The following is a 27,364-nucleotide window of genomic DNA, read 5'->3' on the forward strand; positions in this document are numbered from 1 at the left end:
CTTCCTCTACCCTCTCACCTCTTAAAAAGTGAAGGCCAGGCCAGGAAAGGGAGAAAGAAAAGGGTCATTCCTCTTCAGTTTTAATTATAAGCCATTCCAGGGCAGCTAAACCTACTGATGTCTTCACATCCTTCTCCTTTGCATCAAGGATGCTGCAAGAAGGGAATAAAACAACAGCATTCAACTTATTATATGCTGCAAACTGGAATTACAGTAAATGCAGAGATGCCTTTACTGCATTTTGGCAGTCTCAACAAGGGACCTCAAGTCTGGGAGCTGGATTCTGTTTGCTTGTTTAGGATGTGACAAATCTGCAAACTAACCATGCAAATACAACTTCAATGAAGATGTCCACCATCTGTAATAAAAACCAAGCCTTTAAAATAGATGCAGTTCTCTAGGGAAAGCATTTATTCAATTGCTTTACAGAGTAAGCCAATTAAGGCCAAATATATTACTTGGAAATAGACAGGCTTTCATTGGGTACAAATATGAGCTGGCTTAACAGTATATTGTATACAAAATGTTCTTTGAAAGCATCTAAGAAAGGTAAAGGCTGAGCAATATAAGCTGAAAAACTGCTTAAGGCGAACAAAAAGTATTGGTTTATTCTTTGTTTCTTAAAAAAGTATTATTACCAAAATATTTTCTTCACAATTACTTCCATACTTCTAAGTAAAGATTTAAGATTGTGTGAGCATAGATGGAGGATGAAATAATCAGAGAGCACTAAAAACTTATATGAGAAACAGTGAGCTCATGACATCATAAAAACTTTTAGACTTACAAGTGTTTAGAAAACTCAGAATAACAAAGAATAACAAAGCAAGTGATACACACATCACCGTTTTCCATAATCAAATTATTGACAACTGTAACTACATAGAAAAAAATGACATCATTACACATAACAGGTGAAGTCTGGAAGCACTGGAGTAAATCGTTATTGAAACTGCTGAGATGATTTCATGTGGGGAGTGCAGTACCTGATCTAAAACCCACTGAAGCAACTTGAAATTTTTTCTGTGGTTCTTCAGCTGGCCACAAATGCAATTACTATTCCATAAAAAGCAGAAAGATGCAGCATAGAAAATGAGAATTCAGAATTATTTAGCAACAACTTCAATTAATAGGGCATGGATTTGTGCTCTTCTTCAGCAGCTCACTGTTTTGTGCTGTGGAGACTACTTGGCATCACTCCTGAGAACTCATACAGACACCAACCCAAGGAGGTGTTAAGTATCCCCTAAACACATGCCCCAAAAAACACATGTAATACAGAAGGTAGTCTTTCTGGATTGAAATGCATATAGAACATACATGTTATGCTATCAATATGTTTATATTACTAATATAACAGAAATAGCTACACAAATATCCCCTTTAGAAAGAATAATAACTCAGGAAATACCTGGTAAGGTGTCACACTGCAGAACATTCCAGTTAAAAAACTGCAATGCTGCCTGTACCAGTCATAAACACGTTTGTTTTCCGAATCCTACTGGAAATCACACAACTGCAATTGCTCACTTCCACTCCTGGAAATCACCTTCACTTCTCATAAAACAGAAGCAGTTTAGAGTTAAAATTACAAATCTGTGCTGCTGGGAACGGGAACACACGGCTTCCACTTCCATCCTAGAAGCAAAGCCAGCATTCCTGGAGCGAGGGTGTCACACGGTCCTGGGTGGCAGCTGCTGTTTGTACATCCCTGCCAGGGCCTTGGCCGCGCTGTAGATCATCTGCCGGCGGGACACGCCCGTGAGCGCCGCGTGCCAGTCCGTCCTGCTCACCTGCAGCATGCTCCTCTCCAGCACCTCGCCCACGGTCACCAGCAGGCCTGACCACCTCAGGCTGTAGTCCTGCGGGGTGAGACTCTTGGCCTGCGTGTAAAAGTTTGAGAGGTGGTTGCTGAAATGGTTTGCAATCAGTAGATTTGCTTCTGTCTTCAGCTTTAATCAACTTTTGCAAGGAATCATTCTTGTATCAACCTACAGTGGCAAACTAGAGGGTGTGGGAATCAAATTTCAGCCTGCTCTGTAATTTGACTGGCCATTTTTTTTGGGTTTCTATGTATTAGGATCCAAGCAACATCTGAAGAGCATAAATTAAAACAGGATACTTAAGAGAGTGAAGACATACTGCCATTACCAAGAAGCAGTTGCGTCTTCTAAAACAGTGAACAGATGGAATTAAATAAAAATATGTATTTATACAATATCTGTTCATCCCCAGCCTGGATTGACCCTGTGGCTGCTCTCATCCAGGGACAGCACCAGAACTTGGCCTTGTTAAACCTCATGAGATTCCCATGGGTCCATTTCCCAATCTTGTCCCTGTCCCTCTGGATGTCCCCACCCCTTGGGGGTGTCACTGCACCCTCAGCTTGGTGCCACCTGCAAACCTGCTGAGGGTGCCTTGATCCCTCTGTTTGTGTCATTAATGAAGATATTAAATCACACTGGTCCACACATGGTCCCCCTGAGGGACACCACTGGTCACTGATGTCCATCAGGACATTGAGCCATTGACCATGATCATCCCTGCAATTCCTTATCCACTGAACAGTCAATCCAGTGAATCCATCTCCCATTTAGACTGGGGGACCATGTCCAAGACTTTACAGAAGTCCAGATAAATGACATCTGTAGCCTTTCCCCAGGTCTGCAACTGAAACAGAAGGGGAACACCGGGGGAAGTACCATGGCATTTCTCTGGTCTGATGCTCATCCTGGGCATCCTTCTTTATACAGATTTTAATGGGTTAGTCTATGCCCAGTGCATGTACATCAGATCAAGTTCACCAGTGTGTTCCAGCCTTCCTCAAACTACTGTCTTGCAACAATAACAGCATATATAAGTTTTTTAGAATATGCAGAATAGTTTGGGTTGGTGAGAGCCTTTAAACATTTTTCCTGTCTTTCTCCTTGGTGTTTGGAATGCATTTTGTAAAACCAGTGAGACAGAGCTATATGTCTTTTGCCATTCATCAACGTTTCAAAGCTGCAAGAACTCAGGAAAATAACAACTGAAACCAATCCCACAAATGTTCAATTTATTGAAATTGGTGCTACTGAAAGAAGCCCCAAAGTTACTATTTGCTCCCCCAGAACAACATCTGAGGATGAAAGCCCAAACTGTTTTGGTTATAAATTCTTCAGGGAAACATTTATTTTAAAAGAATTTTCAGGCCACAGTTAACTAAAGTATGACTCATTGGCTGTCAGGCAACATGCAGTGACTGGAGTAATTCCCAGTCTGTGCCCAAACAAAAATAAACCACCTCATGAAAAACTTCTTTTGCTGGTATTTCAGAACTGCACACTAGTGCAGTTCATCCCATTATTTCCAATCAAATGAAGCATGGTATTTCCAAGATTTAAATCTCTGGATTTCAGAATCTGACATCCTTGTCAGAATAGCACACCTGAAATCAGCATTGTCTTTCAGGTGGGACTCTGTGTGTTCATAACACACTGGACATTAAGTCCAAGCATTAAACTGGAAAATGTGAATCTTTTGTTTTCAGAGAGTACAGGACATTGCCTGCTTGCTATTATTTCTTCTTCTTAAATAGGAGAGCACAAAACTTAAATTGGAGCACAAAACTTGTGCTCCAAAGTGATAGATATTGCACAAGGAGACTCTCAACTAAGAAAAGCTTCACTATAAATGTCTAAAGATTAATTCATAAACATGATGCAAAAATATTTGTATCCACATTTCATAAATTAAAACATTTAAGAGTAATGACTTCCAAGAAGAACTGACATCATGATTAAAATGAAAACTTCAGTCTTATGTCACAGCTGTTAATTGGTAAGAAAACTGAAAACTCACCTGCTGAACATATTGTAAAGGCACTGGTGTTGCTTGAGTGAATGCTTCCAGGTGAATTCCATGAACTGGATCCTCAATAATCAGACATCCAATGTCAAACCACCTGCAGTGATATGCAAATTGTTTTATTTCTGACTACTGAGTATCACTCTGTTGAAGACCAACATGCTAAAAGTTGAATTATGAACATTTTACAAACTCTATTACAACTGTAATAATAATGTAATAGTGAAAGTCATCAAAGCATTGTGGTATTTTGCATAAAAAGTGGAATTTGCATGCATCACTTTTCTTCTATCTATCTCTCATAACAGTGCATGTGTAGGCATGTAAAATACATAAGATACATGGAAATATAAATTACATAAAGCTTACAAATCAAAGAAAAAAAGCAACCTGGAGGAGTAGGTGTGTGGGCAGACAATCCTTTGGCCACAGTTATTCTGCTACAGTTTTCATTCAATCTTTCAAAGAACATTTCTCATGAAAATAACCTTTCCTAAAACTTTTTTAAGAAAATTGTCTATTTGTCATCCATGTTCTATATTCAGAAAAATTTTTTGGGAAGTCTAATGCTGTAGCAATTTTAAAAATTTAAATGATTCATTCAGAGAAACGTTTCTGCCTGTCTGGGCCACATAAGCTTCATGGTAAGAGTTTAGTGGAGCCAGACAGGAAGAAGCACTTCCATGATCTTTGTAGCAGGGAATAGAACACTGGAATGCTCTGACCAGCAACTATTAAAGATTGTTGAGAAAACCTCATGGTTAACTATAACTTGCTTCAAGTAAACAATGAAGTTACTGGTATTTTCTTGTCTTCTAATGTTAGCATTTTTATGTATGTGATGGGCTTTTATTTATTTTTGACAGGTACTCTCCTTTTGCTGTATTTTTACTTTTATATTTTTAGTGTAATATGAATGAGGAATTTTCTGAAGTTAATAGAAGTAGGGAGAGTTTTAATTTTTGTTTACTATTTATTTTCACCTAGTCTGATTTAGATGTTTTATTGCCTTTTCACAGAGAAGCAACTATATACATTATTTGTAGTGGTGGATGATTATTTAAACTCCTCTCCTTTGAACAGGCACAAGCATGGTAAACAGTAGAAGAAAACTATTTATAAAGTTTGCATTAAGGAAAACCCAGCGTTGCCCTAATGTCTTGGAATTTAATTACAGAGCTGCTCCAAGAACTGCCTGTCAAACAACACATTACAAAATCAAGTTGCAATGCATTCTGAAATACCATTTTCATGTCTGTGCAGTGCAAGCTAGATGCAGTAAGTACATTCTCAGTGAAAGGAAAAAAAGAAAATTTGATTGACATTATTTGATAAAATCATATTATTCTAACTGCCAGAATATCTCTCAAGAGCTCTTATATAATTTTAGAGAGAGAAGGAAGGATGCACACAACTATTAGCACAAACTAATAGCCAAATTCCAAATGGTACAGCTCCTTAATTTTTTCAGTTCACATCACTTCACTGTGTTTTTACATTGTGAATATATAAAAACCTGACAAGGATGTTTTGGTATTAAGGTCTCGAGATGCCACTAAGCTGAACACCATCACCAAAACCAAGCCTGCCAAGACACCTCAGACAAATCCTGTCTTCTCCTTCTCCTTCTCCTTCTCCTTCTCCTTCTCCTTCTCCTTCTCCTTCTCCTTCTCCTTCTCCTTCTCCTTCTCCTTCTCCTTCTCCTTCTCCTTCTCCTTCTCCTTCTCCTTCTCCTTCTCCTTCTCCTTCTCCTCCTTCCCCTTCCCCTTCCCCTTTCCCTTCCTAGCTTTGAGTCAACAAGGAATATTCTCAACATGTCCCCAGCCTCCTGGAATGAATTCCAGGTTCTCACTTGTCAGGAAGCAGCTCCTCAATGAAGTTTTCCACGGACACAGCAGGCTGCTTCTCATGGATGACTCCTGTCCGGCGCAGGCTGTCTATCCTCTCCTGGGCTCCCTGAGTGGCAACACAAGCTGTCAGACAAAACTCTGAACCACAGCTTAGTGCAATGCTTGCACATCAGTCTCAAAAGAACCCTAGAACACACTTTTCAAAATGACTCAGTAAGAAAAAAACCCCAACAACCCGAACTAGTGAATGGCCAGGAATCCCAAACAGTAACACTACCTATGATAGAGCTAATTAAATATTTTTGGGTTTTTACATTCCAAGGAAAAAAACTCAGGGTAGCATACAAAGAATTCCTAACCTGTGACAAGAATTCCTAACCTGAGCATCAGTGTATATTCGTGTTACTTGGACATTTTTACAACTTGAGACCTTTTGTGTTTAGAGTCTTGAAGAGCTTTGGACCAACTTTGTAAGAGCAAGGTAAAGAATCCATTTGTTGAGGTACATATCCAACTAAGACAAAGGAATTGTTTCACTGAAAACTGCTATCGTTCTGAAGCTGTAAGAGAAATGCACAATACACTGCTGGAGTTAAGCAAGTAAAGGAATTATTCTGCTTATCTCAATTTAAAATTGCATCAGATAATACACTGCTGTGAGAACAGGCTTTGCTCCTCTGCAAACACTGCCACAACAGGTAGTGGGAAAGGCTTCCTTTGTCATGAATTTTGCTCTCATGTAGTAAACAGAATATGAAACAGCTGTTGTCAGAATTTTCAGTTATTGGCCAGAATTGCTAATCTTCCTCTGGGGCACCACAGCAGTTTGCAAGGCTGCACAGTGAATTTTTATTTTTCAAAAAGAACACAGATCTGTTCAGGAAGAACAAGTGTTAATCAAATTGTCTTTGGTCTTCAGAATCAGTGGGAAGAAAAATCAGTCTTGGAGAATCTCTTTTTATTTCTAACATTTCCAACATGATGTGCTGTTAACAGACTATTCAAAAAAATTTCTAATAAACTATGAAACCACAGTAAGAGCAGAATGTATGCGAGATGTGATGGCAATCAATGACAGTATAAGGAAATTGATATAAATGGCATCACACACTGACATAAATACTCTTCACTTGCAGTGAATAAACCTCAAAAATATTCCAGACAGAGATCTTTAAACTAATCTAGTGATCCAAACTCAGGGAAAAAAAGATAATAAACCCCAAACCCCTTAATCCCGAAAATAACAAAACCAACCAACCAACCATCACCACCAAAAAAAAAGCACCTAAAAACCAAACCAACCAAAGAAAAACACTCCAACAAACAACAAAAGGAAAAAAAACCCAAAACACAGAAAAAAACCCCAAAAACCCAAAGAAAACATTTACCTATCCCTGAAACTTCACTTTACAGAAAATGAGATCCTTCTGAGTGAACTTCACTTTGCTTTATGCATCAACTTACTTTTAAGCCTGCAGCATAGCCCACAGGCTGTGGTGCAATGTTGGACTGTGCAGCCTCTCCAGTCACAACAGCCATCCCAAACACTTCTTGAAAGGCATCCCGAATTGCTGCAACTTTCACCTCTTTATTAGAAGTAACCACTATGTCCAGCTCTCCCCCAGTTCCTGCAAAATAATTTCATAAAGTGATCTGTAAAAAAAATACATCCACTCATGGAATACTCTTGCTTCCCATTGCTGGATAATCAAACACAGTTCCACACCTTCTCCAGCTGCTTTTTTCTTTCTCATGCACTGGACAATAGTTCTTCCATGAAGCAGAAATAATTTAAGTTAGAATTGAAATTCAGATGAGTAAATAAGGGATACAAGGATAAAAGACATGCAGTAGGAACTGACCTATTTTCAGGTTCAGCATCTGAAAAAAAATCATACCACTCGTTCAACACAGACATTTAAATTTAAAATTTAAATCACAGAGATTTAGGGAAATAACTCAAGACATCCATTTCCAAGGATGTTTTGGTGCTTTGTGAAGCAGCAAGGAATACTGCAAACTCTTATGAATGGGATCAAGAACACTGATGCAGGTCATAAAATCCAGTGAACAGCTGCCAAATTACAAGGGATTTAAAAGAAAGGCTCTCATAACTTTTGAGTTGTCCTTGGAATGTGAACTACACTGTAATTCTACTATTCTTTTTATATATTAAGTATCTATAGAATCAAAAAGCTTGTACACAGTTCAAAACATTCTGCATAAGGTTATATCTCCAAGAAGGAGCAGGAGCTTAAACTAAACTTCTTCGGAATGAAAGAATTCATGAATTAAAAGAAATCTAAAACTACTAAAGAAGAGTCAATCACACCTCACATCTGTCTGTCACAGCTGGATCACTTTTATTGTGCAGAAACACATCATAAAACCCATCCCAGCTGTGAGAAGCTTTCTCAAGAGCAACTGAATCTTTTTTCACAAGTGGAAAGCTGCCTAAGTAAACTGCATCAACCACATGAGCTTGCAGAGTTTGCAGGATTTATCCTGATTCAAGAAAAGTTCCCCCACTGGTGATGGTAAACCCAAAGCCTTAATTTTAATGACAAGACCAGGTTACTTTTTGGCTCGTATTATTCAGCAGACCTCAGTTACAGGAATCATCTTATTTTTATGAATAATCACCAGACAGGTTAGAACAATAGTAGAACCTATCATTTGGGGGGTTTAGGGTAATTTTTTATCATTTTATCAATTGCTTTGCTGAATGGAATTAGGTATACAGATCACTGAACTTGGAGCAATTTTTTAAACACTGTGCAACCACTGGCCTAAAAATAATTGAGAGTATCTTTTTTCATTGATTCCTTCTTGATATATATCTGTTTAACAGATTTGAACAAGTACTTAAAATTGACTGCAGGCTTTTACTGAAGCTGGCCTTGTCTGACTGCTCAGAAATACAGTTGAAGAGCTTTTAATGAAGCTAAAAACTAATCCACAACATATCTAGTAAATAACAGTTTTAAGAATGGCAACTGTGCTTCATGTTTGGCTGCAGAATACAGAATATATTCTTTTGTACTACAGATCATCAAATATCAAAAGCATAACTTTTTCATCAGAGATACTGCAGAACTGAAACCAAGATATTGCATGGTTTAAAAGAAACCATTTGTGACAAAATCTAGTCAAATGGAAACCTAAAATGTAAGAGCTAGATGCACCCTGGTAAATTCAGAGGCAGAACTCTTACATCAAGTTATGCTCTGACACCTGAATGTGAAATTTCATTGCACCTTGTCTTTATAAACTGAAATGACAGTTCCATGTTTAATTTAAGATTCCCTGTTGTCTTTACTTGTTGTAAAAGTACTGTTGTTTATGCTTATGAGGTGACCATTTCCTGTCAGGATAGAAATTGTCTGTTCCGGGAGTGCAGCTCAGAACGACATTTTCACAATGTGCCAATGAAAACATTCAGCTCTTTTCAAGAAAGAGATTGCAAATACTGTTTGCTCAAATGAGGAAAAAAAAAATATTTCAACCACCTCGTCCAGAAGCTTTGGTAATTTCAGTTTTTGGCACAAGGAACATGAGATTCCTTTGGCATTGCAGTAGTGGAGGGAGAGCAGAGAGAAGTGGAGCTATTGTTGAGGGCATCGTTTTTGTAGAATATATTTCCACAAGTAAGTACAGGCTAAGTTTACAAACCTCTGCCTCATTTTCACAACCAACAACTACAAAGCCAACGCACTACATAAATGGCCAAGATGTTTACAGATGCTTCCTCTTCCAACAGGACTTTAGAAAGCTTTGAGGTGACCACTGACTCAGTTTGCTTAATCTAAATCCCGCAAACAAAGCATTTTATTAGAATTACTTCCTCCTCCAGATAAAGTTATTCTGTCAATAAACACTGGGTCAAACTATCCAGGATACAACAGATCCTGTTTCTAAACAGGGAATTACTCAGTCATGACTGCAACAGGAACCTTGAACACACACTGCCAAATTGTGCATAAATCAACATTTGCTGTAGCTTTGCACTGCACCCTGTTACTCTTCTCAAATACCATTAGAATACATTGCTGTCTGGTCTCACTGGTTTTATTCCCAGTATCTCCTCCCTAGACAGCTACTGGGAAATGTTCTTTTAAATCTAAGATAATTAAATTCTATTCAATAATCAGGTCATCTACTCCTGTCCTCTGGACTAGTACAAAATGCAGCACTAGTTAGCTGGGTCACCTTTTAGGTTCAGCTGAAAAGAAACATCTCAGGAAAACAAAATAATAAAAAAATAATTTTAATGGGTTCTCAGTGTTAGCTGCTTCCTGACCAGCTTTTTTCATAGGCACAACAAGGTCAATACTGGCATACCTAGAAAGGAGAGCTGATTATCAGGCTCCTGCAGAAAAAAAAAAAAAAAAAAAAGGCAAAAAACCAAAAAAAACCCCAAAAACATCAACAACAACAACAAAAAAACCACCCCAAAAACAAAAACAAAAAAAAATAAACCACAAAAAAAAACCAAACCACCACCCTGGACAAATGGTGCCTTTTGCTTCCTTATTTCACTATCCAGTCAGCTGGGAGTAACATATAACATGTGACATGCAGTGTCCTCCAGTAAAATTAAAATGGTGAGCAACACAAAGCTTTTCTTTCCTATTAATTTTCAAGCTGCAACTGAAACACTTTTACACTTCAAGTGTAGAAGCAGTGTGCATTAGCTTCCCTAGCATTTACAAGCAGTACCTGATGGTTTATCACAAACACTTACTGATATATGGAACCATGCCAGGATCCAGCGTTGTGATCATGGTCTCCACTGAATGCCTGGTTTTATTAAGAACAGACTTCACCGTGGGATTCTCAGCTACGCCCTAAATTTAAGCAAATATATATTATCCATGTCCATATTATTCCATATTGTCTTCTGTGTTGTTTTACTTTTTCCTCCTCAAAAAATAAAAAAGGTTAAAAAAACCCATAAAAATTAACCTGCCCTGTAAAGTCTGCTGTGCATTACTCAGCACAAACACTGCAGGGTATGACTCTCAGTGTACTGCTTTTCTGTTACAACCTCAGGTTTAAATATCACCTTCCTCATTAATGCAGAAATAGCCCCATCATCTTGCAAAGCCAGGCAGTGCTTCTCCAATTAGCATCCTGACTGCCTAACTAACATAAAGTCATTATACTGAGGACTCCTGAACACTGAGACTGCTTCTACCTGTGGAAGGTGTCTTTATGTGCTCATCTGCCTAGCACAAATAAGGTGAAATAATCCATATTTTTATACCAACCCAAAACATGGAAGTGACTGCAACCATTATGTGGAACTCAGTCTTAGAACTGCAATTGCAGTGCTCAGGCATCTTTGGGTGATTGAGGGAACAGAAACAGTCCTATTCAATTCCAGACCACTAGTTTGACAATTTTGGATTGTTGTAGTTACCAATCTTACTGAGCTTGAAGGAAATCTGAAAGTAAGGTGTATGATTTCTTGACAACACCAGAGGAAAAAAGGGTATATCAAATTACTTCAAGAAGAGAGATAAAGATTACTGTGGCAACTACTGTGTGAGCTCTTCAACAGGAAATTCAGGATGCATTTCTGTAAAAATTACCACTGCACGTCCCAGATACTGGCTCGTCTTTAAAATGAACAGACTCTGATTTTGGCTTACATACATCACAAACTTCATGGTTTCAGTATAATTAATGATTACTCATTCTTTCACTTAAATTCTCAAGAAGTGGTTACTGAAGACACAGAGCAAGTGGAATGCTTGATACTTTAACCAAAATCTTTATTCCTGGAGTCAGTAATACAGACCTGTTCCATAAATAGAAATAGAACACCTTCTGGATCCTAGGGGTAGCACTCAAGTGTCGATGACATTGGCTTTTCAATTCATTTAAATTGAAAGCTCTGGTACTCTAAGAAGGGCTACAGAATCAAGTTACAAGTAAAATGTTCTCTTCCACAGAACACTGCCACGTACTGCAAATATTATGAGGAATACAAGAACTGAAAGGAAAACATTGTTATTTACAGGAAGAAGGAAAATGTGTTTTTATGAGAATGAGAAAACACTTCTTGAAAATGGCAGCATGACTGCTCTGCTCTCACTAAACTGATGGAGAATTAATCTTCCTCTTTAAAACTGCATCACTGCAGTAATTGAGGGCTCAGTCTGCCATGTCACACACAACTTTTTCTGCCAGGTTTTCATGCTTAAAAGGGACTGAAGACCAAAAGTCTTCAAGCATACTGGCACAATAATCTTCTTAATTCTTGCTTCACATTCAGTGTGAGATGGGACAGAACGTCTTGCTGCTCTTGAACACAGCTCAGTGTTGATATGCAGCCCTCAGATCTTTTTGCCACAATCTTCATGGTGCTACTTAAATGTAGTATCTCTTACAGAAAGGTAGCAGGCTATTGAAATTCTACTCCTTGGTGTTGCTGCTCATTTCCTCTGTCTGATGACATAGCACCAAAAGGAGGATCTGTCCTGCACTCTACATTCCATGTATTCTAGCAGATTAATCTTAACAAAATAACCTAGACACTCCTTCGTGATTGAAAAAACACATTGTTTTTCTGTTCTTAAAAAAGGACAAAATATAACTTGATTGTTATAAAACAACCATGGCTTGCACTGCACAGGAATCAAGCTCAGTTATTTAGGAAGTTATAAACGGGACAGGTAAAGTATTCAGGTAAGATAAAACAGACTTTTTGTACAGTCTTTGTGAAGTAAAAAATTCCTTTCAGGTCTTAAAGGGTTCTTTAAACCAGAATTTCATCTGGTTTAAGAACATATCCATATGTAACAGGTTGTACCACAAGTTCCTACCACACGAATAAGAAATAACCTAGAACTCCTACATTTGTACAGTCCATTCTCTTCTATGCAGAGAAAAAGTAGAAGCCTGGTTTCAGCAAACACCACTATTAAAAACACCCATCTTGCACATGAGACTGTAAAAAGGAAATTATTTACAAGAGCACACACCTAAAGAGTGCAACATGTCTTCCTACAGCCACTACCAACTGGTAATTCCTCATGAAGGTAACACACAAACAACACACCTTTATAAACCCCCAGAGTCCTCCAGCAGGTGCTCCACTCTGGACTGCAGTAGATACTCTGGGATCTTCATGCTCCTCTGGAAAAGTGATTGCAGAACCACTCTGAGGAGACAAAGCTGATGAGAAAGTTGCCTGTTGAGTAATGGGATCTGCCAAAACACCTGTAAGAGGGAAAGATAAAACACAAGTGTTGAATCTGTTGCATTAAAACAACAGGCAATTGTTTTACAAGAAAATAGCAGGAAGAATAGAACAATTCCAGGCTAATTCACCTCATTTCTTGAAGGCCCAAGAACAATTCTGTTTGTTAAAATCCAGCAGATGTAATGAATGCAACCATATGTGCGAACAGAATTGAGACTGCCTGCACATTATGTACAAAGTTAAGCAATTATTCTTTTTCTTATCACACTAATTCAAAAGCTGCTCTTTTTATTGTACCCAAACTTTCATAATTAAAAAAGTAAAGAGAGGGATAAGTTTCTAAAAAAAGATACAGGAATGTTCTCATACAATCGGAAAAGTAAATTTTCTAACACCAAGTGCTGGAAATCAGTAATTTGACTATTTTAAAGGAAAATAAAATAAAATAAAATAAAATAAAATAAAATAAAATAAAATAAAATAAAATAAAATAAAATAAAATAAAATAAAATAAAATAAAATAAAATAAAATAAAATAAAATAAAATAAAATAAAATAAAATAAAATAAAATAAAATAAAATAGTAGAAAAATAAAGTCAGACCCTTTGCCTCAAACTTATTTTAACAGACTTTCCAACACTAGCCCTAATTGAGTGTTATTTTTATTTTATGCTGGACAGCTGATAGCTCTTTTTAGACATTTTCCTAATACAGACTACTTAAAAGAGACATCACCAGTAACAATAAAAGTTTGGCCCAAGTGCAGCTGAAGAGCCAAGTTTCCAATCCACAAGCTGAAAATGACATCAGTTCAGCAACCACAGCAACTGCCTGCATGGAAGGTATGTATTTTTAGCTATCCCAATACAATTTCATGGCTGGAAAAAGAAGCTGATGTCATGTGATGGTCAGCTTGTTAAGAGATTTTCAGAACAAAACCCTGAAAATTAGGAGTTTACAGCCTGTGATTATCATTCTGGGGAAATATAATGGTTGAAGCTAAAGGAAAGCTGTTCAGCTGGGTTTTGGTGTGTAAGGTAACAAAAATAAAAATTCTGAAACAAAGATTTTCCTGTGAACTCGAATGCCATCAGAACAGTGGACTCTTTCCTGGACCATGAGTGTATTTTATACTGTCTTCTGAGTAGAACTACATAAATTCTATTATCCCTTCTTCAGAGTAGAACTAATTAATTTAGTACACCCTTATACATTGGAATTATTTATTAATATTAATATATATGAGATACATAAATATATATTAATTATACAGAAGAATACTAAGCCACCCAGGAGAGCCCCCATCCTGTCCCACGAACAGGAAAGCAAATAAACAAGAGTTACCTGTGACTGGAGGTGCAGAAAATGAAGGCATCAGTGGGCTCTGAGGTGCTCGGCCAGCGTGACCTCTGGTGATATCATAGTTGGTAGACAAGGAAAACCCTGAAATGGGGGGACCAGTGGGAGGTGTAGGAGGGGCAGCAGCAGAGCTCAGTGGAGGAGAAGCAGAGAACTGGGACACAGGGGTGTTGAAAGCTGTAGGGGTAGCAGGAGGTGGGACAGGGCTTTGGGGTGGTGCAATTGTAGAAACGGCTGCAGAAGGCACAAGTGGAAGAGAGGCTGAGGTCACCATGGCAGGAGGAACTGGGGACACTCCAGCTGGCAAAGGTGGTGAGTAGGCAGGAGAAGATGGCATGCTTGGTGTGGCAAGGGGGCTAGACAAAGCTGTGAAAAAAGAGGGGGGGAAAAAAGAGAGAAGGAAGAATTTTAGAAGCCTTAATCTTGGAGATTCTGTTATATAATCGTTCAGACACCTCACAAAAATTTTTTGAACCAGTTAAGTTTCTTCAAGAAATTTTCTGCTCAAGTTTTTGTACAGCACCAATGGCACTCAGTCCTTGATAACAGCATCTCATAAGACAATCTCTTCTTGCATGATCCTAATTGTCATTAGCTTAAAAAGGAAAGTCAGCATTTGAACTCCTGAGTTTACAGCAGCCGAAACCTGCCTCAGAAATTTCTACCTAGCTCTGTTATTCCTGAGTGACTGCTGCATCATCTGATGCTGCAGGAAGTGCTCATTTTCAGGAATAAAACACACATTCTCAGGAGCCAGGAGGGTGGGAGCTGTTTCAGAGGTGTGGCACTGTAAAATGGAGTGAACCTAAAGGAGCCATCACTTCTCTGGCACTCATCTCCCTGATCCCTCTGCGTTCCCTGCTTCAGCTGATCCTTGGATAAGCCAATTTTCCTGTCTATAACCAAATTTAGCTGGGAAATTAGGTCAGAAAAACAGAAATTGCCATTTCTGATGGCAGTAACATGCTAAACCTTTCATTGCCTCAGCCTAAACACTACAGTCAAATAATATGCAAATCACACTAATGCCATGGTCTCCAAACTTGGTCACACACACCTGTCAGTAGAAAAAAACTGAGCATCCATTCCCCCATGTGAAATTTATTCATATGTTGTTTACATGTGTATGTTATGTATATTACAAAACATACAACAGCAAAAATTTTAAAATCATGAGAAAAAGTCAAATGAAAAAAAAAATTTTAAGAGTATGAAAGATTTTCTGTTTCCACTTGAAATTGTTTTGATAATTCACTATCAATATAATAATAGAGTTAATTAATAATAGTTAAAATACTATATAATACAGTCATTGATAATAACTTTGTAGGGTGAGCTGTGCAACTGAAGAAACCTCAGCAATTTTTCTATCTTGATTTAATACCTCATGATGCAGCAATTTAAAGGTCTGGTTCTACATTTAGATTATTCTGGTGCTTGGGTTTCAGGGCTGACAAAAACAACTCACAGAGATCCACATGGAGAAATTGCTTGGTTTGCTGTGCCTGCTGTACCATCCTATTTACTTTCCACTCCCACCCATAAGCCACGCAAAAGTATCCCTTTAAATTTAGCTGGAAAATTTTCATCCTCCCTGATGTCCACCAATTGCCCTTGCAAGAGAAACTTGCTGCATTTTTGTGTTTTTAGTGAGCTTGTTCAAATCCCATAGAAACTGTCTGGAAGATGTTAATACAGCCCAGGAAATTATCTTTGCAAGTGGAGAGCTACAGATCTGACAGTTTTTATGCAACACCTGCACTGATTTTTGTTGCAAGAATGACTAATGATGGGAGCTATTTTCAAATGTCAGTTTTGGAAATGATCTCTCAAAAACATGACTTTCTTACAAAAGTACTTCCTGTATCTCTCCTTGTTTAAATGTCACCTTTACCTGGATGGGATGAAGTATGAGTGTCTATTTTTTTTTAAATATCAGCTAGGTAGGGCATTGCTGACAACCTCTTGTCACCACAGAAAACATCAGCAAATCTGAGACTTTTTGTTAAAAAGAGTTCATGTCCATGTTCATTTCAACAACTCTTTTAACAGACCTTGCCACTGGTGGCCAGCAAACCTCTGTGCCATAAAAAAAAATAAATTCTTTCATGGTCACTCCCTATCTAAGTAGAAAATACTGCCAGAAAACGTATTTTTTAAAGACCATTGTTAGAAAACTAAGTTTATTGAAGACCTCCTGTAGCACTTCATGCACTTCTGGCTCTGCTTTCTTTGCTTATTTATAAATGAGGCAGTAAGTACATTTCATGTGTGGCAACATCTCTGCAAGCCTAATCCAGATTAAAGCAAATGCTCCATCATAGGAGGTTACATTTCCAGTAATATAATAGAATAATAATAATATTATAATGATAGAATTCTGGGTTCTGTCAGTTTCAAAACCACAAGTGATTATTCAGTTTTACCACTATCCCCTAGAGGACTGTAAATCTGTTTTAACTCCCTTCTATGTTGTGTGATATCAGATGTATCATAGATAAGGTACCCACTTTCAAGATTAAGGAAAACTTTAAATCCTTCCAATTAGCCTGGAGAAGAGAACTGCAATTATTCTGATTGCAGCCTGTTTTGTAGTGCTTCAAAAGACACAAATAAAGGTTTCTGTACCTAATGTGATAGGTGTAGCAGCAGCAGCAGCCTCCCCTGCTGTGCTTGGAGGGGGCGTGCCAGGTGGAGTAGTCTCTATGCGACTCTCTTCCATCATCTTCCTTCAGCTACAAAAAACTGAGGGGAAAAAAAAAAAATATATATATATATACACACACATAAAGTGCATCTTGAGTAACAAGGAAAAAGATTTTAAATTAGAATTACATTCCTGAACAGAGCAGATAATTCAAATGCCAGCTCTGGGGGAAAAAAAACCAAACATTGATTTGTCTCAAGTACAAAATTACCCAACATGTCCCCCTTTTCCTGTATCTTCCCTTTATTTTTATCACTGTGATAATACCTGAAACTCCAAGACTCTTTCTAAAAACTTTTTTGTGCCTGCCCAGCTACTGCTTCCAAAATATACTGGTGGTACTTGGAAGAATAATAATAGAGAAGGAATTACACATCACAAAACCTACATTCCACTGCAAGAAAAACTTAACTACAGGGTACAGTTCTACTGCATTGTTGAGGTGTAGTAATGCAAAGCAGAATCTGTTACTACCAGCATTATCAAAATTAATTTACACCACACACCACACTTCTCTGATCTTGTTACCAGAAGTGGAAGTAATTGAAAGCTTTGGTTTTTACTTTGAAGGCATTTGAATAAACTTTTACAATTTACCACATCTAAAGAAATGAACCCATGTTTATTTAACAATATTGAATTAATGCAAAAGGTCTGAGATAAAGAAAGGTGGAAAAATTAAGATTTTCATGAACACCAGGAGATTTTCATGCTTCAGCACAGCAGCAGCTTACAAAGTCCTGCTTCTTCACAAGTCTGGTAAAATATCTATACCAATACCTGAGGTAGTAATCCTTAGGGAACTTTTACTGAAATAAAATGCTTGTAGAAATTAATTATACATATATATAAAATACATGGGCTCAAAACATTTTCCACCATATCTATTATATCAGTAGGTACTCAGAATTACCAGCTTATTCCCTTTCAGAATTCACAGAGGAGAAGGCTTAGTCAATATGCTGAATAAAAATACTCACATGTATATAAAAAAGACTCCACTTACAATAAGTGGGGGCTTTCCCCTGCTTAAAAAACAAAAGTAAAAATTCCTCATTCTCTTGTTGTTTCAAAGATATATACATATATATTAAACCCTTAGTTTAATGTAAAGGAAAAATTACTACTAGTACCAAACTGAAAAATCCAGACAGCAGGCCATCAATGTCAGTCTTGACAAATGCACTAAGAGTTTCAAAACCAAATGAAAGCATCAAAATCACACAGGAGAAGCCACAGACAAATAAATCAGCGTGATTAGCATTAAGTGGTTCAGGGTCAAATGCTTCAGCCCAGCCATGGAAAGCAAGTAAATGTGGCTTATGTTCAGCACTCCAAGAAATTCTTGTGACTGATGGATTTTGGGTTCTGAGCACCTCTAATTCACTTAAAGGCTTCTCTTCAGATGGGATGAAAGGGTCACTAACTGCCTGGTGGGGAACAAACTGTCCTTGCAAAGTACATCTCATCATCCCATAAAAAAGAAATGCAGATGCTTCCATTAAGCTTCACTAAGGGCAGGAATTTGCAATTAAGGATTTTTGTCTTTTAATCAGTCTACAGGAGTTTATATTCCCTCTGCACAGAGATATTTCTCAAGTTATTCTTCTTCTACTTATACACTGTAAAGCATGAAAGAATCTTCCACTGTGCAATTAAAGTGATCACTGACCAAAACCCAGAAACATTTTTTCAAGGCTCTTCCAATCTGCTGCTTGATTTCACTTAATGCCATAATTAAAAGCTGCTGAGAGATGCTTACTACCTAAAATAAATCCTGTGGCCGTGCAGAATGACTGGTAAAGTTCCACAGAGCAGCCTTCCAAAAATTCTGTGTAAGTATTTTTCAAAGTTTCAGAAACATGTTACAGTGGTGATGCTGGGAGGGAGGGAGAAGGGGCAACCCCTCAGAAAACCACCTGATATGTGGATAAAAAAAGATTAAGAACAGAAATAACAATCCCAAATGGGCAAAAAATCATGTCAGTTGCTGAAATATGACAAAAATCCCATGCAGAACTCACTTAAACGATGCCTTGACTATTATGGAGCCTGCACAAACAACAGACTTCTGCACACTGATTTTTCAACATGACCCAGTTGTGCTTTGCAGGGTACTGCATTATGAAAGAAGTAAGGAATTTAAAGAAAAAAATGAAGGCTAAAGACCAGGAATGGGAACAGGCAAAAGGAAAGCACAAAGTGCAATGGGTAACTTGAAGCTAATAGCTCACAGTGTCAATATAATCCAGCACCACAGATTATTCAAATGATCCTACAGGATATTTATGAACATAACTGGCCTACCCAAAACCAGCTGTGTGTCAGGAATGGGTGGAAGCAGAAAACCACAGGAAAAAAAGACCCAAGAAACCCATCAGCAGCATTCACTCCTCAACCAAGATTCCAGTGGGCTTCCCAGCTTCCCTCAGAGGAGATGCAAGGGAAAAATTTCCCAGTAGGATCATGACTGCTGGGTGCAGAACTGGACTGTCTCTTCAGTGATTCGAGAAAAAATCTTAAAGTTATAATAAAGACTCTTCATAATCCAAGCCACAAAATCATAATTTGCAAAAGGGAGCACCTGGAAGCTCAGCCCAACTCCTTAAGGAAGTGACTTCTGTGCCTTCTAGCAAACTACAACATTTGGGTTTACTAAACTGAAAGGAGAAACACAGACAAAGGGAAAGTGAAGCACACAGAATTAGTATCAGTCCTGCCATTCAGTGATTTGTGACCAGAAATTGATACATTGGATAGTGCCACGTCTGGCTAGAAGAAAATTCTGGTTTGTTTTTACACGGAAATAAAAAAAGAAAGGCTATGAAAAAGAGAAATACAGAACAAACATATTTCCAAAGATCAGTCATCCTTAAAGCAAACCCTTTAGGAAGAAGAAGCACAAATTTTGTCTGATCAATTATTTTGTTCACAAAACCTCCTTTCAGTACAATAAAGATACTAAAAGGATTAAGCTAAACCCTCAGACTACACAAAGAAAACACATTACACCCACAAAGTCTGTCTCCAGAACTATTTCTCATCAGCTGAACCTCATCCACTAAGCTAACACCAAATCTCAGCCATTAACCTAATTCCCAAACTAGGGAACTAGGCTGTGTACATGGAATGGAAAATCAGGCTAAAACTCTTGACTGAAATTTTTATCAGGGCTTGTGCTAAAAGCACAAGCTAAAAGCGGGAAGTAAATAATTTGATTTGGAGACTAGAAGGCTCACCTGGCAAATTATTCATCTTCTCACTTCAGTTTAATAGAAAGTAATAACATTTGTGCTAATATTTAGCAATAATCTTAAGGACTTAACCACACTTCAAAAGTGTTCTTCAGGTTATTACTCTAAAATACAGAAATTCACAGCTAATGATAAAATTACCTAAAAATGGAGATTAGCAAATTTTATGTGGATTAAAAAAAATCTAGAATCAGCTATACTTCAGAGCTTATAATGAGATGTATTTTCAGTCATCTTTAATTGATCCCTTCTTCTATTTCAGTAGGTGCTCCTACTAATAATAAGAAAAAAAAAAAAAAGCAAAAACTCCAAACAAAAAACAAACAAACAAACAAAAAAAAAGCCCCAGAAACCCACAAAAAGAAACGACAATATATTTAAGCACACTAAGGGAAGAAACTCATCTGTAAACAGAGCATAAAATGAAACATAACCACTATGCTGGAGCACTAAGTTGAAATGCCACTAAACCTTTTGACTTTAATCACAGTAGGCATAACTTTCAATTAAGTTTTGACATGCTGCAGACACTGCTCGTGGCTAAGCACATGCTGACAAATGTCCAGAATAAGGTGCAGCTAACACCAAACAAATGTCAACACTCTTCAAAAAATGAAACCAAACCAACTGGATCCTGAGCTGACTGAAAACTTCCATCTGAAAAGTCCCTCATGGCTTTTTTCTTTTCCACTTGAGAAAAGGAGAACACTAAAGGATAGAACTTTCTTCAGCCTCTGGTCTGGAAATCACAGGCAGGTCCCAAAGGACACACGAAGTCTCAATGAAGCCAAAGAAAGTGCACAGAGAGATCATCAGTTTAATCACCTGGTGTTGAATGACTTGTTCCAAAGTCCAAAGTCTTATAGAGAGGTAAAAAGCAACAGGAGAGAGAAAAAAAAACAACACAAAAAAACCCCAATAAACCAACTGCCAGAACTATCCTATACCTGTTTTCTGTGACTCTGGGCTCTTTATTGATGTCACACCTCCAATAATGCACCTGTGTGTGAGGCCATCCCTTGACTTGGACCAGAGTGGGCAGCTAACTTTTTCATTAAGGCTTTAGAGTTGGAAACTGAAGCTAAGTCAACTTTCCTCCACTCATAATGAAGCTGATTGCACAGGTAAACAGTACTGTGCACTTACTAGTCTGAGGTTCTGTTTAAGCTGTGTGTCCTTCAAGGTAACAAAGCTTCAAAAGGGCTTCAAAACGTGGCATGAGCTAGAAAACCCACCAATAAAGTAACTGTGCAATGTGCTACTTTACATGTTTTGTGGTACATCTTAATGCAGAATCTGACGTATTGAATTATCACTAGACAGTGAAAAATACTCCAGGTAAAAGAGAGTAGGTTCAGGGCAGATATTAGGAATAAATCCTTGACTGTGAGGCCCTGGAACAGGGTGCCCAGAGCAGCTGTGGCTGCCCCTGGACCCCAAGGCTGGGGCTTGGAGCAGCCAGGGACAGTGAAAGGTGTCCCTGCCCATGGCATGAGGGAGAACAAAATGATGTTTAAGGCCCCTTCTGACCCAAACCATTCTGTGAATCATTGCATGAATGATGCTGTCCACAACACATGCACGTTTCCACCTTAAAAAAAAAAACAACCCCACAACAAGCCTTTTCACCACTGTGCATTAAGAACTAACACAGATCAGGACATCAGCAGTGGCTGGTGGCCTTCCCTTGTCACTCATATGGACAGAGCCCACAGACACCATAAATCCAGCAAATCCCATTTTTCCAAAGGCTGCCTGACATTATCAGAACCATCAGAATTCCAGTTATTTCATTCCACACATTTTCATGCCATCGCCAACCCTCAGGATCTGCAGCAGATCACCCTCCCACCACCTCTTTACTATGAAATATTTCAGTGTCGCAAAACCCTCACGAAACCCCACACACGGGTGATGGCCGCAGGGGGAGAATTGCTGTTGCCGAATTGCGGGACATCATCCAGCAATCCCATGAAATAACCCCCGCAAAGGAACAGCCACACCCGGCCCATCCCAACAATCTGCTCCCATCGTCTTTCCAGGGTATGGATAGCACAGGATGTGATGCAACAGCTCCAGCGTTTTCAGAGGTGTTCTCCCAAAAGAAGTAATGTGGTTTTTTTTCATGTGATAATAACGCCAAATAAATCACACAAAGTGCAAAATATATCTCCAGAGACATTGCAATAAAGCGATCAAGCTCCTGAAGCACCATTTCCAACTGGCATTAAAAGATTCCCGAGGGTGAGGCAGAAACCTCAGGCATTTTACCAGGACCAGCACTGGAATTCGTCGCGGCAGGGCTGAATTCGGTGCCCCGAGGCTCCGAACAACCCGGGCTCTCCCCGCAGGAGGAAACCCGGCCGGAGGCAGGAGCAGGACGGCACCAAACGGAGCACCGGGATAAAAGGCACCGGGAATTCTGCGCAGTGCTGCTCCCTGAGCCTCAGCTCACAGCGAGACTCGGAGCCCGGCGCTGGCAGCACTCGGAGCGCAGGAGCCGCCGCAGCCCCGCAAGGACGCGCCGGGTCACAACACGAGCAGCGAGCCGCGCACGTCCCGCAGCCGCCCGGGCCCCGGCACCGCCCGGCCCAGCCCCCCCGCCGCCGGCACGACGGGTGACAATGCGGCGCCTCCTTCGACCGCCAAAAGTGCCCTCACCGAGCCCGATCCCCCCGTCCCGCGCTGTCTCTTCCCGCCCTTTTCCGTCCCAGGGATACAGGAAAGGAGGCCGCGGCCGGCTCCGCCCCGGACTACAACTCCCAGCACGCTCTGCGCCGCAGCCGCCACGCCATGCCACGTCTCTCACAGCCGGGTCCAACGGCCCCTCGCGGGGGTGTCGCACCCCCGTCCTCTGCTCTCAGCTTGGTTCGCTCCAGATTTCTATAAAGGTGACGCAGGGTGGGGGGGGGCGATCCCGGCACTGCCACGTTGGAGGCGTGAGCTGGTGGTGATTGTGGGGGGGTGAATTACGTCGTGCCTTTCATTCTCAGCATTTAGATGACAGCTTGAAGAAGCCATCGGGCACCCTGTGTAGCTCTCGATTTGTAGAGGGTTGACCTACGTGTCGGTTGAAGTGACTTCTGTTCACAGAGTGAATTAGGCTGGGAAAGGCCTCTCAGCTTATGGAGTCCAACCTGTGACGAGCTCCCTCAAGTACTTGAGAGCCTTGCCCAGCTCCTTTCCCTTTTCTGGACACGCTCCAGGCCCTCAGTTCCTCTCGGTAGGTGCCCAGAAGTGGACACAGCAGTCGAGGTGTGGCCTCAGCATTGCGGAGTAGCTCTCGCCTAGCAAAATGTCACTGTTTTAATAAAAGGCTGCACCGAGTTAATACCTGACTTCGAAGTAATCAGTGTAAATTTTAGGCTTTAAGTACAGTAGGCGTTATTAATTTAGGCCACTTAGAAGCATAATCTTGATATTACTGTGTTTCAAGGCTGCAATAAACAGCTCAGACTCGGTATGTATTCCTGAGGCCTCAGGTCCAATGGCAAGAACCAAAGCCTCCTTTCATTACTGGCTAAATTCCCACTGGGTTCATTCTTAATTGAGACCACACTTACATCGACTGACAGGAAGTATCTCAGAGAAATGAACGCAAAATTCTGCTCCTGTATCTCCAGAGTGAGATATAAGTATGGGAATGTATTTGCATATCTGTTCCCCTTCCTGCAGAGATGGGTGGGTCACACTGCAAACAGTGCTGAAACACAAGCCTGCTTACACTGTTGGTAAGCACTGGAGTTACAGAAAAATATAATGTGCAACTATTTCATAAGCATTTCTCCAGCAGATAAGTATCTATTTATGCATATGTATATTTTCCCCTGTAAAGTACAGATAATAGTCAGCATAAGATGGCATTCAGGGATGTCACAAGACAGCTGCACATGCCAGAAAAAAAGTAGCAACTGCAAAAGCGAGGGTGCTCCAAGTGATGACAATTTGTGACCCAGAGCCAGTGCACACCAGGACAGATGAAAACAACTTGTTCCAAAGCTGCTGTTGGGGATCTGACGTGTTTATCCATTTGGCGCACGAGGGGCTGTGTCTTCTAGCAGTGACAGCTGCTGCAGGTGTGCAGCTCTTGCCAAGCTTGTCCGGCCTGGACAGCGTTCCCATTCTGCGGAGCTGGCGGGTGGTGCCGCGATCACAGCGCGCTGGTGGCGCTGACGTGTCACCCGCCTGCGCTGCTGGCACAGCCACAGAAAGGGGCACCGCGGCTTTGCAGCTATTGACCCACCGTTCACCCAGCCCACAGCATTTTGTATGGCGTGTTTATGTAGCTTAGGGAGTAAAACAGGAAACGCTGTGAGCAAACTCATCCAAAAATTCCATGGAGTAAAGTAATATTTCCAGCAGGATGCCAGAGTCTGGTGTTCCTGCAGAATTTCTTCTCCAGCTTTCCAGTCTCTCATGCCGTTAAACATCCTTTTGTTTTACATGGCGCTTCTGGTGGTAATGGCACAGAGGCTTTCAGTAGAACTGCTTTCTTTTGCTGACCATCTTGATATTATTGATAGGAAGAAATCATAATTTCTCTAGTTTGCAAATAGCTTGCAGAATTTGTCAGGCATGTGAGGATCACTCGAAAAAAGATTGTGGCACTTGGTGTAGTGAATGTAGCAGGGCCAAGGCCTTTATTAAACAGCTCTTTATTAATAGGGGGTCACAGGGAGTAGGCCCTACGCCTGCTGCTGCTGCTGCCAGGCAACGCCGGGAGGAGGTCCTGCCGATCCCGACGAACGTAGGGATGGGAGTCTCAGCCTCACGGACACGTCCGAGATCTCCATAGTGGCTCATTGGTCTGGGGGTGTCATTCTTCTTAACTGCCCTTTAGGTTGCGGTGATTAAACAGTTACAAAGGACATATTGCAGGTGACTTGGCTTGTTAGTTGAGATGATCTGTGAACTTGGGTTCGGTGTTGGTTGACTATTTTTGTGAATCTTTTCTTCAACAACAACTTCCGGTAATGGTGGTACTGGGAAACTTCTGGAGATTTACATATAGGGTGTGGCTAACTTGATAGGCAGGCAACAGCAGGCCGGAAATGAGGTAAGGGAAAGGACGGAAATGGTAAGGCCGGAAATGAGGTAAGGGGAAGGGCGGAAGGAGGAAGTAACTGGGATAGGGGAAATACAATAAACCAGGGTTTGAATTACATAGGGACTACACATTTAACTGGGGAAAAGAACATAACAACTTGATCAAAGAACCAACAAACGAATGAGTGGATAGAACGATAAGGTAAGCAACAATCTTTTTAACTCTTCTAGCAATGTTGTTTTATGGTTTTCAGCTAAGACTTTTTACCACAATCCCCCCTCTTTCTCTTTGATCGGGTCTTTGACCCGCATCAAATCACAATTTTCGGTTTCTTGGGGGTATAATTTTTGTACTTCTAGAAATTGGTTTAAGATTTCTTTAGCTGAATCATGTTCTGGGTTTTGGGTTCCGATCATCAAAATTTTAGCTCTCGTTTGATCAGTCATATTCCTTATACTGGTTTGTATAGTGGTATTTATAAGCCTAATTAGGCATGGGAGTAGGCATGGTAAAAATAAAAAGCTTATGACTGCACTTGCAACTAAAAAGACTACTTTTTTCCACCATTTATTTTTTAGGGACCAGAAGTCATCCCACCAGCTAGTGTCCATTAGAGGGGTCCATTGTTGGTTTCCTACATATGCTATTTTTCGGATTTCTTTAGATATGTTTCGTATTACTTCGCTTTTATCATCAATTTCCAGGCAGCATTCGGATGTATTAAATTTTCCACAAATTCCTCCTTCATCAGCCAATAAATAATCTACTGCAAGCCGAATTTGATAGACCACTGCTCGGGTCTGAGTTAACTGTTCGGTAATGTGGTCTAATGCGAGGGCTGTTCGATTAGATATTATTTCTAATACTGCTTGGAGTCTGATGATTCGGTTCAGCATATAAATGGGAGTACGGTATCCCCACGACCCATCCTGTGCCCACGTAGCTGGCCCATATACTTCCATGATGCGTTCAGGTGTCCACACTTGTCCCTTCCATTTTTGAGTACTTCCTAAATTAATCATACTCCTTTTCTTTCGGTTAGCCCTTTTCAAATCATCGTACAAGGGAATTCCTAATTTAGACCCCGAATTTTTGGGAAGTAGGAAGAATTAAGGTTTTATAATCCCAATTGTACAGCTCCCGGCCCAATCTCCTGGAAGATTGGTATATGCAGTGTCTCCGCATATCCAGAATAGATACTCGGGTGCTGTCCAAAAGGTTTGGTTGGTTTCGGTGGGACATGACCAATACTTGGATAATTCCTCTAATCCCCAAAAGGGATTTATTTTCTTTCCAGCACATTCATGTAAATCATATCCTTCGTGATAAACACATCCTTTTTCCTTTTGGTGTATTGTCCAATATTTGTTTGGCTCCTTAGGTATCTACCTTATAATTGACTTTTTTATAGTTAGGTACCTTTTGCAGGGCATAGTTCCTACAAATGTTCTATATGGGTTTCCAACTCTTTTAATACATTCTTCTCCAATAGGTTTATATTTTAAATTCCATTGTTCTTTCTTTCGTTTTTGCTTAGGTAATTGAGATGTTTGGTTAGTTTGCTTCCATTTTAGAATTTCCAATGGGCTTAAACTGATCCCTTCCCATGGCCAAATCTCAGACATTTGTGTATTACCGCATACCCAGCAATTGGTTATATTTAATTCTTTACTAATTCTATGAATACATTTTTTTTCTAAAGGTATTTCCAATTCGTTTTCCTTTTTGGTATTTATTACTAATTGTTTTTCTTTGATCAAATCTATTAATTCTCCTTGATTATTCTCATGTTCAAAGCAAAACCAGGCTTCCCCTATAGGACATTCTCCGAGCAACCGCTGCCGAAAAGTGGCAGTATTCTTAGCAATCCAATACGTTTTTCCACTTTCTTGACAAGTGGAGATCTGGGAATGATTGAAACAGCTGGGATTCACGTTGGTGTGAATTCTTATTAGGGACTCTTGGGTCTCCCCATCATATATCAGATGGTAACACTTGCTGCATTTAACCTCTTCGCTGCTTATCAGGTTATTTGTTAGCAAGGCCAGCAACACTCCTCTCAAGAGTCCGGTATGAACTGCTTTCAGTCT

The 27,364-nt window shown here is 39.8% G+C and overlaps 2 protein-coding genes across 4 annotated transcripts in view; both read right to left on the reverse strand.

Annotated features, from left to right (window-relative positions):
• The window catches only part of LOC306814886 (uncharacterized protein), a 262,807-nt gene that overhangs the window by 124,263 nt on the left and 111,180 nt on the right, over positions 1-27,364 (reverse strand). The gene's annotated exons all lie outside the window — the stretch shown is intronic.
• On the reverse strand, positions 389-23,026 carry PRRC1 (proline rich coiled-coil 1). 3 transcript variants are annotated; one of them, XM_079331343.1, is made up of 9 exons: positions 22,889-23,026; positions 16,895-17,011; positions 14,252-14,632; positions 12,763-12,923; positions 10,441-10,543; positions 7,161-7,324; positions 5,699-5,802; positions 3,841-3,943; positions 389-1,883 (listed from the first exon to the last, which is right to left on the reverse strand). In XM_079331343.1, the coding sequence occupies exons 2-9, from the start codon at positions 16,989-16,991 to the stop codon at positions 1,674-1,676; spliced, it is 1,323 nt and encodes a 440-aa protein (XP_079187469.1). In that variant the 5' UTR covers positions 16,992-17,011; positions 22,889-23,026; the 3' UTR covers positions 389-1,673. The 3 variants fall into 3 exon arrangements, with proteins under 3 accessions (XP_079187469.1, XP_079187470.1, XP_079187471.1); XM_079331344.1 differs by lacking the exon at positions 22,889-23,026 and adding an exon at positions 22,499-22,811; XM_079331345.1 differs by lacking the exon at positions 22,889-23,026 and adding an exon at positions 19,558-19,665.

Source organism: Erithacus rubecula, assembly GCF_903797595.1.
Source record: "Erithacus rubecula genome assembly, contig: SUPER_Z_unloc_3, whole genome shotgun sequence".
In the NCBI taxonomy this organism is placed as follows: Eukaryota; Metazoa; Chordata; class Aves; order Passeriformes; family Muscicapidae; genus Erithacus; species Erithacus rubecula.